Here is a 15,606-nt window from a genome sequence, read left to right as displayed (position 1 = left end):
GAAATATTCTCACTTGAGGACCGTGTTCCCACAACTTAAGCACTCAAAACATGCTAGGGCTGTACCCTTGAAGAAAACAGAGGCCTGAACTAGTTCCCACAGCGTGCTGGCTTTCTTGCTAGCAGTTTCTCCATCTTTTACTGTCTGGAAAAGGAGTGCGCATATTCTAAACAAAGCCTCTTTTATTAAGTTCCCTCTCATATTTGGAAAAACACTCAGTTTAGCAGCCAGGAATTAGGCAATATCATTAAAGCATCTGGGTGCTATTCTGCAACCAGAAAACAAGGGATTATTTTTATTTAAATTATACATATTTTTAATTCACATGATGCAAAGTTCAAAAGGCATAAAAATATATAGAGGAAAACATCTCCCTCCCACCCTGTCTCCCAACCAACCAGTTCCTCTCTCCAAAGAAACTAATGTTACTACTCTATTTTGTATCATCATTCCAAATGCAATTTTTATACATATACAGGCAAATACGACTATTTATATCTTCCCAACCTTTTTACACAACTAATAGCAAAGTATGCACACTTTTCTCAACTTCATGGTATTGAACTGTATGGATGTACTATACGTTACTGAACCAGTCCCCTACTGATGGGCGTTAAACTTTTTTTCAATACAGTCTACAAACAACCTTGCACACACATCATTTTACATGTGTGTGAATATATACACAGGATAGATTTATAAAAATCGCTGTTAAAGGATATCTGCAATTCATCATTTTGGTGAACTTTTCCAAAATGCCCCCCATAAAACTTGTACCAATCCTGCACTCACAATATGTAAATCAGAGAGAATTTTAGATCAGAGATACTATATGAGAGATGGAAACACTACGTAAAATTAGACTGCTACCCACTTGGCTACAGTTTTATTATCCCTAAAGAATCAAAGGCCCCACAGAGGAAAACAGTACAAACACAACTGGTTTGGACCTTCAAATGAATTGAATCAAGGAACCTCATTCCCTTCTGAGCCACTGAGATAAGTGCGCCGAAATCAATCAGAAGCTCAGCATCCAAGAGCTGTGAAAGGCAGCAGAAGCGGAATAGGGGAGATGAGGACTCCTGGGACTTCTAAGAAGATCCTTCGCAATCTCCCTCGCAGTGTCCAGCTTCTAGGGACCGCAAGTTCCTTCCACTTAACTGTCTCGGACTGCAGAAGCAGAGGAGAACCACCCAGCAGTGATGACAGGCCCGATTGTGACACAGAGAACGCTGAAGTCCGTGGTCGCAGGACTCAGAGGATTCTCACCACAGCGATGGTCGGCCCGAAAAGGCCATTGTGGACAATGGAAGTGAAGAAATTGGAAGCCTCCGTGGGTTTTCTCGACGTGAGAGGGCTCCTGAATACCTGTCAGGTAAAACACGCCCTGCAGTCAGCCCCTTAGCTTACAAATCGCTGGAATCCTCTCAGTCCGCCGCGCCTCGCGGCCCTGCGGAACATCGTCTCAGCCGGTCACCTGGCTGGGGCTGCACCCCGGCCCTCGCGCCCGAACCCCCCTCCGCCCCCAGTTCTCCGTCCCCAGTCCCCCGAACCCTCCTCGCTGCTTTCTCCAGGCTCGCAGAAGCCGGCAATGCGCACCCGCGGGTCACGTGACGTGGCCACTCACGTGACGCGGGCGGGCGTGGCGTCATCACAGCGCGCGGCCGCCGGGACCGCGCCTGAGCCTCTGGGTCGGGGCGGCGGCGCTTGGGTTCTTCCCGGGTCGCCAGCTCGCCCCGCGCCCAGCCCACGGGCCGGAGCGCAGGTGAGTGGCCCAGGGGCGGCGGCCGACGCCCTTCCCTCCCGCCTCTCCCACCGTCGTCCCCTCCGGGCGAGGAGGAGTTTCCTGGCGTCCAGCGCCCAGACCTCCGCCTGCAGGCTGTCGGGTAGGACAGCATCGCTCCTCGCCCGCCGGGAAGGCGGCCCCTCCGCAATTCGACGCCGCCCAAGGCTTCCGCGGCGCAGCCGCTCCACCGGGAGGCTCGCGGGAGCCCTGGGCCAGGTCACCTCGGGGCGGAGGGCGGAGGTCGAGAACCCCGGGAGGGAGACCGAGCCGCGTTGGGGTCGCGTTGGTTTGACAGGCCGAGCCAGGTCGTAACCCCCCGAGAAAGTCTTCACCGTAAAGGGGGGGGAGGGGGTCTGTGCAGACCTTTCTCACATCTCCAGAGTTGAAACTAAGTTGACTTAAGGAAAATCTTTTTGAAAATCATCTTATGCTTTGATGAATCACCTTTTCTGTAAAATGGGTCTTGCGGAGTGGTTGGAGCGCTCATAGAATAATACGCTAAGTATAAACAGGAGTAGATGAGAATTTAGGATCTCGTTTTTCCTATTCATATGAAATTATGGTTGTGAGTTGTGGACTCTTGAAAACCATAGATTGACTTTATTTTCTTGGATCCTTTCAGAAAGTTTTGGATTCCACATAAGACAGACTCTCTTAATAACCACCCCATTTCATTCCCCAGAAATTGTCCTGGAAGCAAATAAACAACAACAACAACAAAATAGTGGGACTAAAGCCTGTCAACAACCACGAAAGTACTTCTTACATTGGTTCTTTTTTATATGTAACCTGTTGATATTACTGAGTTCATTTAATTGATGCATACAGGTGAACTTTACAAGTGACTGGCTATGGCCGTAAAATTAGTAGTAGAGTTTTGATAGGTTTCTATCTTAGTAAGTCTCTCTCTCTCTTAGTATAGAAGAATTACTGCAAATACTGATTTGTTAATGCTGATTGATGTTTACTAATAGAGTAGGGAGACCCTTCTATACAAGAGCTTCAGTAGCTTAAGAGAAAGTTCATAAATAAGCTTGCGTGGTTTCCATTATTCAGTATAGGTATTGGGTCCTCATTTGAAGTTTCACTTTAAGAAGAAATCCAGATATAGTTGGAAGTCATCATAAATAATTATTTGTGCGCTTCTTTAGAAAAGTTTATTTTTACTGATACTGGCCTTTATTGCTCTAGGTTGAATATGCAGTTTTTCTTTTCTTGTGTTCTATTACTAACCATTTATTATACACTTGCTAGGAGAGAAAAAAATATATAAAACAGGGTCCCCACCCTCTAAATATTTACCTACTTAATCTACTTAAGGGTTAGGGTTATATTAAAAATAGCGATGTCACACCGTTAAGAAATTTTATCTTCTCATTTTATCATGTGAGACAGCAGCCTTGTGAAGATAGGCAGGAAATGTATAGTCTCTTTCTACTTACAGTACAGTTGAGTACTGATTACAATAAATGTCAAGTGGTTTGGGCACTCGATGATAGATAATGGAATTCAGAGGAAGAAGAGATCATTTTTACTCGGGATAGTTAGTGGCTAGATTGTGTTGGTAATACCAGGAATAGGAGTGCTTCCTATCTGTGGATGTTTGAGTCTGATGGAGCCTCATTAATTTGTAAAGCTAACTGAATATATTTAGTTTCTCCAGTCCTCCAAATATGCTCATTGTTGTTTTTTTTTTTTCTCTCTCTTGTACCTGCAGAATCCAAGGATCCCTTTCATTCTCTCTCCATATTGCCTGATGGGAGGCATTATGGCCCCCAAAGACATAATGACAAATACTCATGCTAAATCCATCCTTAATTCTATGAACTCCCTCAGGAAGAGCAATACGCTCTGTGATGTGACACTGAGAGTGGAACAGAAAGACTTCCCTGCCCATCGGATTGTGTTGGCTGCCTGCAGCGATTACTTCTGTGCCATGTTCACCAGTGAGGTAAGTGGTGAGTCATCTCCTCACAAGTGGAACCTCACACATGTCACTTCACGGTTGTCTCATTTCACTGAATAAAATAGTAGAAGTTTGATGTAATAGTGAATTTCTATAGTATGGTGTTAAATGGGCCGACTCTGGATAAGATCTGCCACTTGACTGTGCCTTAGTTTTCTCATCTTTGAATGAGGGATAATAGTAATACACAATAGCATACGGTTACTGTTACAATTACTTGAGAAAATTACATATGACGTGCTTAGAACAATGTCTAGCACGTAGTAAAACAAATACCAGCTATTGGATTTTACTTACTGTTTTGTAAATTTGTTTTCCTTCTTCTAAAGTTTAATATTTTAAAGTGAATACTGGGGAAGAGGGAGGGGGGAAGGAAAGAGGAGTGAGCCTCAGTCCTCATCCCATTTCTTCGAACAATATGTGGAGAAAATCAGTCTTCATTCTACCAGTGAAGGCTTTAGAGTAATTGCAAATGAGAGGGAGAGGGCTTAGGGCCTGACTGTGTGGGTGTGTGAAGTATCACCTAGAAAAAGATGCTGGCTCTGGAGCACAAGCCTTTAACAAGGGAATTAGAAACAGGTTGGCTTGGCAAGAAAAGAGGTAGTGCTCACAAAGTGTTAGGAAAAAGACTGCCTTAGTAATTGCCTGGCAAGACAGCTAAGATGTGACGGAGGCTGCTGGGTGAATCGTGAGGGACTCAGCTGAGCAGAGGGGAGCACTGCAGACCTCAGCTCCCAGTATCTCAAGTCTGATTTTTTAATTTTAAATAAATTGTCTTGATTTCTTTTTAAGCTTGAATGGTGAGTACACCACTGTTGATTACATCGTTTATCTCTACTTATATGTATGGCTGACATATTTCATTACAGTAACACTTTTTAAAAAATCCTCTCAACCACCAGTGTTTTATCAGTGCGGGTGTTGCTGGTGACCTGAGTGGGAGAGATCGTGTCACGAAAATGTAACTGCCTTTTACGGGCAGATGCTGTGTTAGGTGATTGTCGCATCCCACTCACCCCAGGGGTAGTTGTTACCGTCTCATTTTACAAATGAAGAAATAAGGTCTCAGGTGCTAAATGCCTTATAGCTTGTAAACGGTAGAGGGGATTTAATCCTGAATTAACTTAGCTTGATTCTAATTTTGATGTTCTAATTGTAAAGCCAGAGTCGTGTGTGATGCTGAACCAGTGCTCAGGCACATGGCTGGCGGGGAGAATGCGGAAGCCTGGCACGTCGCCCCAGCAGATCCAGGCTAATTTTTTTTCCTTTTTTTTAAACATTTTTTTTAAACATTTATTCATGTATTTATTTATTTATTTTTGGCTGCGCTGGGTCTTCGTTGCTGCGCACGGGCTCTCTCTAGTTGCGGCGAGCGGGGGCTACTCTTCGTTGCGGTGTGCGGGCTTCTCATTGCAGTGGCTTCTCTTGTCACGGAGCACGGGCTCTAGGTGCGTGAGCTTCAGTAGTTGCAGCACTTGGGCTCAATAGTTGTGGCTTGCGGGCTCTGGAGCGCAGACTCAGTAGTTGTGGCTCGTGGGCTCTAGAGCGCAGGCTCAGTAGTTGTGACGCACGGGCTTAGCTGCTCCGCGGCATGTGGGATCTTCCCAGACCAGGGCTCGAACCCGTGTCCCCTGCATTGGCAGGCGGATTCTTAACCACTGCGCCACCAGGGAAGCCCCAGGCTAATTTTAAAGTGACCCTGTGCGGGGCGACATTACAGACCCTGTCCTGTACAGTATCCCAAGGAGCACCAGAAGCGCTGGTATTTACTTAACTGGGCGAGTGTCACGGCTGCCAGCAGGAAGCACTGAGGACTCGGACTGCTGGCTGCTCACTACACGTTGTGCATCCGGTCTTCACTCTTTCTCTGCACGTTCAGGAATTAGTGTGGAGTTCTGTAAAAGAACTCTCTTTTATTTTTTTTCTCACCAGTGATTATTTTATAGTCTTTCTTTAGAAACTGACATCAGGCAAGAAAGTGTCAAGTGGTCTTGTCTTTTTCAACTGAGGTATAATTAATCTACAACACTATGTTTGAGGTGCACAACATAGTAATTCATTATTTCTATACAATATAAAATGATCACTGCAACAAATCTAGTTACCATCTGTCACTGTTCAAAGGTATTACAATATTATTCACTTTAGTCCTCATGCTGTACATTTCATCTCTGTGACTCATTTATTTTGTAATTGGAAGTTTTCACCTCTTAATCTCCCTCATCTATTTCACTCATCCTCCTAGCCCCTTGAGTTTGTTTTTTTTTTAATTGAAGTATAGTTGATTTACAACATTGTGTTAGTTTCACGTGTACGGCAAAGTAATTCAGTTATACGTGTGTGTTGTATATTCTTTTTCAGATTCTTTTGCATTATAGGTTATTGCAGGATATTGAATATAGTTCCCTGTGCTATACAGTAGGTCCTTGTTGTTTACCTGTTTTATATATAGTAGTGTGTATCTGTTAATCCCAAACTGCTAATTTTCCCTCCCCCCCACTTTGGTAACGATAAATTTGTTTCCTGTGTCTGTGAGTGTATTTCTGTTTTGTAAATAAGTTCATTTGTATCATTTTTTTAAGACTCCATACAGAAGTGATGTCATATGGTATTTGTCTTTCTCTGTCTGATTTACCTCACTTACTATATGATAATCTCTAGGCCCATCCATGTTGCTGCAAATGGCACAATTGTTTTTATTACTATTTTATGGCTGAGTAATATTCCATTGTGTGTGTGTGTGTATACATACATACACACACACACACACACACACACATATATGTATACACACCACATCTTCTTTATCCTTTCATCTGTTGATGGACACTTAGGTTTCTTACGTGTCTTGGTTATTGTAAATAGTGTTGCTGTGAACACTGGGGTGCATGTATCTTTTCAAATTAAAGTTTTCATCTTTTCCGTATATATGCCCAGGAGTATGATAACTCTATTTTTAGTTTTTTAAGAACCTCCATACTGTTCTGCATACCCTTGCATTTAAGTTGTTTAAAGGGGTGGTTCCAGAGACCTGGACTTTTTTTCTTTTTTTTAACATGTTTATTGGAGTATAATTGCTTTACAATGGTGTGTTACTTTCTGCTTTATAACAAAGTGAATCACAGCTATACATATGTATAGCTGAATAACAGCTATATGTATACATATATCCCCATATCCCCTCCCTCTTGCCTCTCCCTCCCACCCTCCCTATCCCACCCCTCTAGGTGGTCACAAGGCACTGAGCTTATCTCCCTGTGCTACGCGGCTGCTTCCCACTAGCTATCTATCTGTTTTACATTTGGTAGTGTATATATGTCCATGCCACTCTTTCACTTCGTCCCAGCTTACCCTTCCCCCTCCCCGTGTCCTCAAGTCCATTCTCTACGTCTACGTCTTTATTCCTTTCCTGCCCCTAGGTTCTTCAGAATCTTTTTTTTTTTTTTTTTTTTTTAGATTCCATATATATGTGTTAGCATACAGTATTTGTTTTTCTCTTTCTGACTTACTTCTCTCTGTGTGACAGACTCTAGGTCCATCCACCTCACTACAAATAACTCAATTTTGTTTCTTTTTATGGCTGAGTAGTATTCCATTGTATATATGTGCCACATCTTCTTTATCCATTCATCTGTTGATGGATACTTAGGTTGCTTCCATGTCCTGGCTATTGTAAGTAGAGCTGCAATGAACATTGTGGTACATGAACTCTTTTTGAATTATGGTTTTCTCAGGGTATATGCCCAGTAGTGGGATTGCTGGGTCATATGGTAGTTCTATTTTTAGTTTTTTAAGGAACCTCCATACCGTTCTCCATAGTGAATGTGTCAATTTACATTCCCACCAACAGTGCATGAGGGTTCACTTTTCTCCACACCTTCTCCAGCATTTATTGTTTGTAGATTTTTTGATGATGGCCATTCTGACTGGTGTAAGGTGATACCTCATTGTTGCTTTGATTTGCATTTCCCTAATGATTAGTGACGTTGAGCATTTTTTCATGTGTTTGGTGGCAATCTGTATATCTTCTTTGGAGAAATGTCTGTTTAAGTCTTCTGCCCATTTTTGGATTGTGTTGTTTGTTTTTTTGATATTGAGCTGCATGAGCTGCTTGTAAATTTTGGAGATTAATCCTTTGTCAGTTGCTTCATTTGCAAATATTTTCTCCCATTCTGAGGGTTGTCTTTTCGTCTTGTTTATGGTTTCCTTTGCTGTGCAAAAGCTTTTAAGTTTCATTAGGTCCCATTTGTTTATTTTTGGTTTTATTTCCATTTCTCTAGGAGGCGGGAGAGACCTGGATTTTAGGTTCAGTTCTCTTAGTAATTCTTTGTGGACCCTGGTGACCATCTAACCTCACTAGGTTGTCTGTAGAACAGAGTGATTGAACTTGATGGCTTCTTCGTTCTCTTCCAGCCCTAAATTGCTCCTTAAATGTGGTGCAACTGGAAGAGCACAGGGTGAGGCAGGAGGCCTGGCTTTGATCTGTCGCTTATTAGTTGAGGCCTTGGTTAAGTCACATAACTTCGCTGAACGTTAGATCCTTTATGTCTTAAAGGGCAGTAATATCGGACCTGACTGCCTTACCAGTTTGCTGTGAGAATCAGATGAAATAATAATAAATGAGAGGCACCCTGAAAAATTGTAAAGCAAATATTAATGTGAAATACTACAGTTGCTCTAAGTTATTACATAGTGATCTCATTTACATATCTAAGCTATTTGGCTAATGGGAATATAGTTTATTGACTAAGAAATTCCTGACATAAATGTACTCATATGTTTCTGTTTGTAAATACTTATACTGTGTTAAATGTTAGTAAAATGTTTTTCCAAAATAATGTACTGGTGACTTTTTGTATTGTTAGGGATTTATTTTGTTCTTGGCTTTGGTAGAGAATACTTTCTGATTATTGTTCTGGGCTGATGATAAAGACATTTAGTTCATAATGGACGTGCACTGGAATTTTGTAAGTAATTGGAATTTCTAAACTAAGGTTACAATCGAGTAAAATTTTTGTAAGGTAATCAGTTTTCAGATAGTTTACTGTCCTGTAAAACTGAAGATTTCTACCATTAGCTAAACCATTTTCTATGATTATCTGGCCTCAACTACACTCGTAACTCCAAGGATATCATCTAGACTAAATGTACCACCAGTAATTCGGTAATCCCAAAAGAGAGTCAACCCAGTATTTAAAAAAGTATCACACAATCCTGTTGTCTTCAGTGGTACAGCAGATGCCCTCTCAAGATGACCTGCGTGTAGTCTAGGGACAGATAGGGCCGTGCTGGCTCATCCTGGAGGGTCTGGAGCTGGAACTCCTGGGGCATCTACAAGCATGAAGTCTCAGTGAAGTTTGTATTTCATCTTAAAAGCTCATGGACACTAGTGGCATGCTCATGGCAACTTTTGGTTCTATTTGGTGTTACGTCTGTATTTGTTTTAGTATGAAAGCAGCATTTAAAATTATTCACAAGTAAAATTAATATTCCAGGAAGGTGTCACCTCTGTATCTTCTTGGGTTACACATAGCTCCCCCCTGTTTGAAAAGCTACAAATATATGCCGTGTTTGCTTTGTACAAGTCAAACAAAATAGTCGATCTTTTTTTTTAGATCTTCCAGCACATAAGACAAAAATAGGATTTGAATTCCCAAAGCATAAAATTTCTAATCTGATTCTTAGGCGTTGAGCCAGGGTTCCTCTGATATTCAGTTAACATTGTTAATGTCCCTTCAAGCTCTTGTATATGAGACTCTGCCTTAATCTTGTGGAATTATAACCACCATGGTTTCATACCCTTTGAACTTTCAGCTTTCAGAGAAGGGGAAACCGTATGTAGATATCCAGGGTTTAACTGCCTCGACCATGGAAATCCTGTTGGACTTTGTGTACACTGAGACCGTGCACGTGACGGTGGAGAATGTCCAGGAACTGCTCCCTGCAGCCTGCCTGCTTCAGCTGAAAGGTACAGATGCTAAACTTGTTCGTGCCACAGTGACCCTGGAGATGTTTAAAATTCGTGATGTAAACTTAATCGTGAAAATTAAGGAGACAGACTGTGGGCCTCATGTTTACTGCCCATGGCACAGAAGTTGAGATTTCAGTTGCAGTATAGAGTAGCCTCCAAATGTGAGTCTTTGGCTCTTTGGAAGAGAGCATTTACTTTTTGTTTTTTAAAAAGTGGAGGAGGGGATAATAGATGCCTTTCCTTCCATATATGTGCACAGCAGTCCTGCAGGGAAACACAGAAAACTGATACGCGTCGTTGCCTCCGTGGAAGGGAACTAGATGACCAGGTGGGTAGGGAGGCTAGGGCGGCTATTCACATAAACCCTTCTGTGCCTTTAATTTGTTGAATCATATAAATTATCTATTAAAAATTTAAATTGACACACAAAAGTGAAAGTGTAAAGTTTTCACAGGATTGGAGATGATCCCCCTTCCAGTTCCCAACCTGTCTGTCCCTAACCTCCAGTTCTGTTTCTGTTATTTTCAGTTTTTCATACATGATTGAAACTGTGTGAAGTTTTTGCATTAGTGCACAGCTCTAACATTAATTTTATACTCTGAGCTTTTCAGTTAGACAAATATGAGATTGTTATCAGTATCTCCTATTTTTCCTTCACCGGAGTCTTTTAGTAAGTTTTCATGTGGAGTAGAAATTAGGTACACTATGCTAAATTAAGTTGGTTTTATAGCTTGATTCCCAAGAGTTTTATAGGCATGTTTGTTTAATTGTGGCAGTGTCCATAGAAGCAATTCGTCTTGCCGTACTTGTTCTAATGCAGCAGCAGACATTTTTAAAGTCCTTGCAGAAGGCCACACAGCACGTAAGACAAGAATAGGATTTGAATTCCCAAAGCATAAAATTTCTAATCGGATTCTTAGGCGTTGAGCCAGGGTTCCTCTGATACTACGTGGAGATGTTGTGATCCAAGAATATAGGCCCATCCACCTGGCCGAGTGTCCTCAAGGACTCATTGTCTTTGTCTGTCCTAGGCGTGAAGCAAGCCTGCTGCGAGTTCTTGGAAAGCCAGCTGGACCCTTCTAACTGCCTGGGTATCAGGGACTTTGCGGAAACTCACAACTGTGTTGATCTGATGCAAGCAGCTGAGGTTTTTAGCCAGAAGCATTTTCCTGAAGTGGTGCAGCATGAAGAATTCATTCTTCTCAGTCAAGGAGAGGTGGAAAAGCTCATCAAGTGTGATGAGATCCAGGTACAGTCTTGGCTTGGCATTAGCTGTCTTCAGGACTGGGCCAGAAGACCAGAAAGCAAGGCGGAGTTGTTGTACTTCTGTAGCAGGGTCCATATTAAGCTCTAAGGTTTCATTAAATGTCCCTGAAATTACATGCCAAACGTATTTGCCTATTTATGGAAGGGAGTTCGCTACCTCCCTCAATGAAATTTGTGATCCCAGTGGTTAAGAATCACTATTAAACAGTATGGAATAAGCATTTTAAAACATTTACCAAGAATGTCTTCCTATATAGCAATCACCATGCCAGGTGCTGGGGAGCCAAGAGTGAGTAAGACACAGTCCTGTTTTCAGAGAATTCACAGTGTAGTAGTAGCGACAGACAAAAAGACAAAAATGATGACTGAGCATCAGGAGAATAACGAGCCTATTCAAAGGGAGGAAATTCCATAGAGGAAAGAAGAAAACCTTCTGGATTTAAATGAGATTGTAAAGGAAGTGGATTGAAAAGGACGGGCGGGAAGTTGGGGATCGTGAGCCGGAGCCAGCTGACTGGCGCCCGTGGGAGCAGAGGGCCCCGCGGACCGGGCGTTGAAGCGGACCGGGCGTTGAAGCGGCAGGGTCCCGCCTGGTGTGCCAGAGCGCTCAGGGGCGCGGCCCAGCGGAGAGGGAGCCTTAGTCCCCCGCAGAGCGGTGGTCGCGTGTAGATCTGTAGTTAGGTTGGGCGTTGGAGTGAGTGCAGCAGGGGCTGTACGTGTCGCGGAAGCCAGGCATTCCTCTCCAGTGCTCCAGCCCTCTGGTTAGAAGCTTCTGGAAGACACCTAGCAGAGCCAAGTGCTGGGGAGGGGGCCACCTGTTGGGTTTGTTTTCCCCAGTGAGGAGACATTCGATTCTCTAAGGAGGCTAAGAGTTCTTTTATTTTTTTTTCCTCTCTCACTCTCCTGAGATAATAATGAAAAACGACTTTAAACGTTTACTTATTTATTTATTTGTCTGCGCCGGGTCTTAGTTGCGGCATGCGGGCTCTAGTTCCCTGACCAGGGATCGAACCCGGGCCCTTGCATTGGGAGCACAGAGTCTTAACCGCTGGACTGCTGGGGAAGTCCGGCCTTTGTAAATCTTGTTGAATTCTCAGAACTGTGTCCATTTTTCAGAGGAGGAAACTGGCGCTGTGGTTAGTCATCACCCTCACACAGCCAGGAGGGGCAGGACGAGCACCGCCCATCTGCACCCCCAGTCTCTTCTCTTAACCACGGAGCTGTGAGCTGTGTTTCTATCTGACCAGATCTGGAAGTAGTCACAGCAACCGTTTATTTTAGAACAGTGGAGACTGGGGGATAAAACCGGATGGAACAGGGAGGGCAAACAACTGACCTCTGCAGAAGCCGGGATGAACTCTTTTCTACGGTCTTCCTTAAGTGTCCAGCGAGACTGGCCTTTGCTTTTTTTCAGCAAATGACATTTTTTCTCTTTCATATACCAGCCAGAAGCAGGAACCAGGTGTCTGGCCCCAGGGCTAACGCTTCCTCTGGACCATGTAAAACAATAGTACTTGAAACAATGGAGGCAGCGTGTCACGTTGTTTAAAACAACACGGGCTTCAGGGTCACACTGAGGTTTGGGCTTGGCTGTGTGATGCGTGTCCCCTAACCCCTGACCTTCAGATACCTCTCCCATAAAATGTAGATAATAGTCGTACTTAGTACGTAGGGCTGTTCTGAGCATTAAATAAGAATGTCAGTGCCTGATACATTAACGAAGTCTCTGGGAAAATTTATTATGGAGAATATCTTCTCCATAGTGAAGCATTAGTGTTGGGGGTTTTTCTTCCCAGTTTAGCTCTTTCTCTGCAATTCTAGTTTGTTCTGTCCTCAGTAAGATCAAGGATCTCTGCTCATGATTGAAAAACCCCATTTTAAATGGATATATCTAATTTAAACCTAGAATGTGTCAGAGTCTAGCACGCAGCTGTTCAGAACTATTAGCCTGTCGTCCTTGCCTTTAACCAAAGTTTATTTAAAAAATCATGACCACCCTTCTGCACCCTCACCTCGTGTAACCCGTGAGTAGGCTGGGCTAGTTTGCCCTCCCATAAATTTGGTTACGTAGATTCTGTCGTCACTGCCGTAGTCTAAGCGTCGTCACCTTTTGCCTGATGGACCCGAGTAGCCTCTAACTGGCCTCCCAGCTCTTAGCCCTTCTAAACCGCCCTCCCGTGGCTCTCAGAGTAATCTTTACCAGACGTCAGTGTGGCCCAACACTGGCCTACTTGAAGCCTGTTAACGGTTTAGAGTGAAATCCAGGCTCCTGATGCTCTGTTTACTTCTCCAGCTTGATCTTTTTCGTCCCCTCCCTCATTCATTCTGCCACACCAACCTCTGTCGTTTCCCAAGCTGTCCAATAGAAAGTTCTGTGAAGATGGAAAGGACCTGTGTCTGTGCTGTCCAGTTCACTGGCCAGTAGCTACAGGTGGCTGTTGAGCACTTGAAATGTGGCCAGTGTGACTGAGAGGCTGAATTTTTTTTTTTTTTTTTTTTTTTTTTTGGCCACGTTCATTGCTATTAAGGACAGACTTTTGGGGTTTTGGGGGGTTTTTTAGCCACACCACACGGCTTTCGGGATCTTAGTTCCCCGACCAGGGATCGAACCTGTGCTCCCTGCAATGGAAGCGTGGAGTCCTAACCACTGGACCGCCAGGGAATTCCCGAAGCTGAATTTTTAATTTAACTTAATTTTAATTAATGTAGATGTAAATAGCACACGTGGCTCATGGCTACTGTGTTGGACAGTGCAGTTGTAGGGCTTTTCCAAGTGCTTTCTGTCTGCCCCGAGGCTAACTGCTACTCTTCCATCAGGTTTAAACCTATTGCTCCTGCAGGGAGGCATTCCCTGTGCCGTCAGCCTAAATGAAGAAATCTCGTGTTATTCTGTCTCATAGCCCCTGTACTTTTCCTATGTGGTACATAATGACAGAATGGGATTGTTCGTTTTTCTGATTTAACAGTTATCTCCCCACTTAAGAGGAAGGTTCATGTCTGATTTGTTCACCGTTGTATAATTAACCCTCCACAAGTCCTGGCACTAGTAGGTGTTTGGTAAATCCATCAAATGAATGAACATTCTGAAACATTTTCTGTATTTTCAGTTCTTGAGAGAAGTCCACAGAGTGATGTCTTTGTCTGGGCACTGTCACACTCTGAAAGTTATCTCAGAACAGACACACTCTAGGGGCTGATGGAGGGACACAGGCCTAGTCCTCAGGTGTCAGTCTCGGGGAGGTACTAGGTGTTACTGTACCTTGTGCTTGTCCGGGGACGTAATGTAGGTTTTTTAGGGTGTGTCTTATCCTGTCTGTCATATGTAGCTTAGACCTAAGTTCCCCAAATTATTAATTACATGTGTCATCTCAAATAGCATGGTGCCTAATACAGAGTAGTTGCTCAAATACCAATTGACGGTGCTTTGAAGACCCTGCACTCTTTACGATGCCGTAAGGGAAGTTCCTGCCCACAGCCTTGGCTGAGGGGTCCGAGAGTGAGCATGGAGGTCCTTAGACAACACCTATGAGTAAAAGTTATTTCAAGAGCCAGTTTCGGGGGCTTCCCTGGTGGCGCAGTGGTTAAGAATCTGGCTGCCAGTGCAGGGGACACGGGTTCGAGCCCTGGTCCGGGAAGATCCCACATGCCGCGGAGCAACTAATCCCGTGCGCCACAACTACTGAGCCTGCGCTCTAGAGCCCGCGAGCCACAACTGCTGAGCCTGCGTGCCACAACAACTGAAGCCCGTGTGCCTAGAGCCCGTGCTCTGCAACAAGAGAAGCCACCGCAGTGAGACGCCCACGCACCGCAACGAAGCCTAGCCCCCGCTCGCCGCAACTAGAGAAAGCCCACGTGCAGCAACGAAGACCCAACACAGCCAAAAATAAAAATAAACAAAATAAATAAATTTAAAAAAAAAAAAGAGCCAGTTTCGATTAGGGCAACAGATTCCCCCTTCCCCTGCTGAAGTTTCAGAAATGACCAGAAAAAAATTCAGGAATGGGGAAAATTCTGAATTAAAAGCCAATTTGTGACTGATGGTCTATTAGGTACTATCTCTCTTAGATTTTTTTCACCCAATCTGACTATAACTCTCTTCATGATCTCAGCAAGTTGTGTCTGAAACGATTGTTTTCCCAAGAGCCTACTTATTTCTGAGAGATGGGAAACAATGGTGGCGGGAATGGGGCGGGAAGGGAAGGGAAGCGAGGTTACAGAGCAGCCCCACGATGTGGTCACACACTCGCAGGTGGATTCTGAAGAGCCGGTCTTCGAGGCCGTCATCAACTGGGTGAAGCACGCCAAGAAGGAGCGGGAAGAGTCTTTGCCGGACCTGCTGCAGTACGTCCGTATGCCCCTGCTGACCCCCAGGTACATCACGGATGTCATAGATGCCGAGGTGAGTCACACAGGACCCAGGACTGTGGGCATCTCTTGTAGCTTCGTGTCGTGAACTCAGAACTGGTCACCTCAGAGGAGGCACGAGCGTCCTGGGAAGCATGTCCCGGGGGGCCCGGGGCAGGGAGTCTGCAGGCGGTCGCTTGGCCAGTCAGTCTCCTGGCAGAAATGAAAGTCTATGGCTTAATTTAATTTTGTGCTTTGTTGTCTTTTCACTTT

General features: G+C 44.1%; 1 protein-coding gene across 3 annotated transcripts in view; it reads left to right on the top strand.

The window, feature by feature from the left end:
• Positions 1-1,306: 1,306 nt before the first annotated feature.
• The window catches only part of KLHL12 (kelch like family member 12), a 28,353-nt gene continuing 14,053 nt past the window's right edge, over positions 1,307-15,606 (top strand). Inside the window, exons 1-5 of one of the 3 annotated variants that reach the window (XM_068541924.1) lie at positions 1,307-1,371; positions 3,494-3,737; positions 9,567-9,720; positions 10,755-10,972; positions 15,239-15,388. In XM_068541924.1, coding sequence (XP_068398025.1) covers positions 1,307-1,371; positions 3,494-3,737; positions 9,567-9,720; positions 10,755-10,972; positions 15,239-15,388 — 831 coding nt within the window. Of the gene's footprint in view, positions 1,372-1,672; positions 1,766-1,801; positions 1,887-3,493; positions 3,738-9,566; positions 9,721-10,754; positions 10,973-15,238; positions 15,389-15,606 lie in introns of those variants that run through there. The other 2 variants (XM_068541923.1, XM_068541922.1) reach the window with 2 other exon arrangements.

This window comes from Eschrichtius robustus, chromosome 3, assembly GCF_028021215.1.
Source record: "Eschrichtius robustus isolate mEscRob2 chromosome 3, mEscRob2.pri, whole genome shotgun sequence".
Classification (NCBI taxonomy): Eukaryota; Metazoa; Chordata; class Mammalia; order Artiodactyla; family Eschrichtiidae; genus Eschrichtius; species Eschrichtius robustus.
The sequence above is the reverse complement of the archived record's forward strand: the minus strand, read 5'-3'. Positions and strand labels throughout refer to the sequence as shown.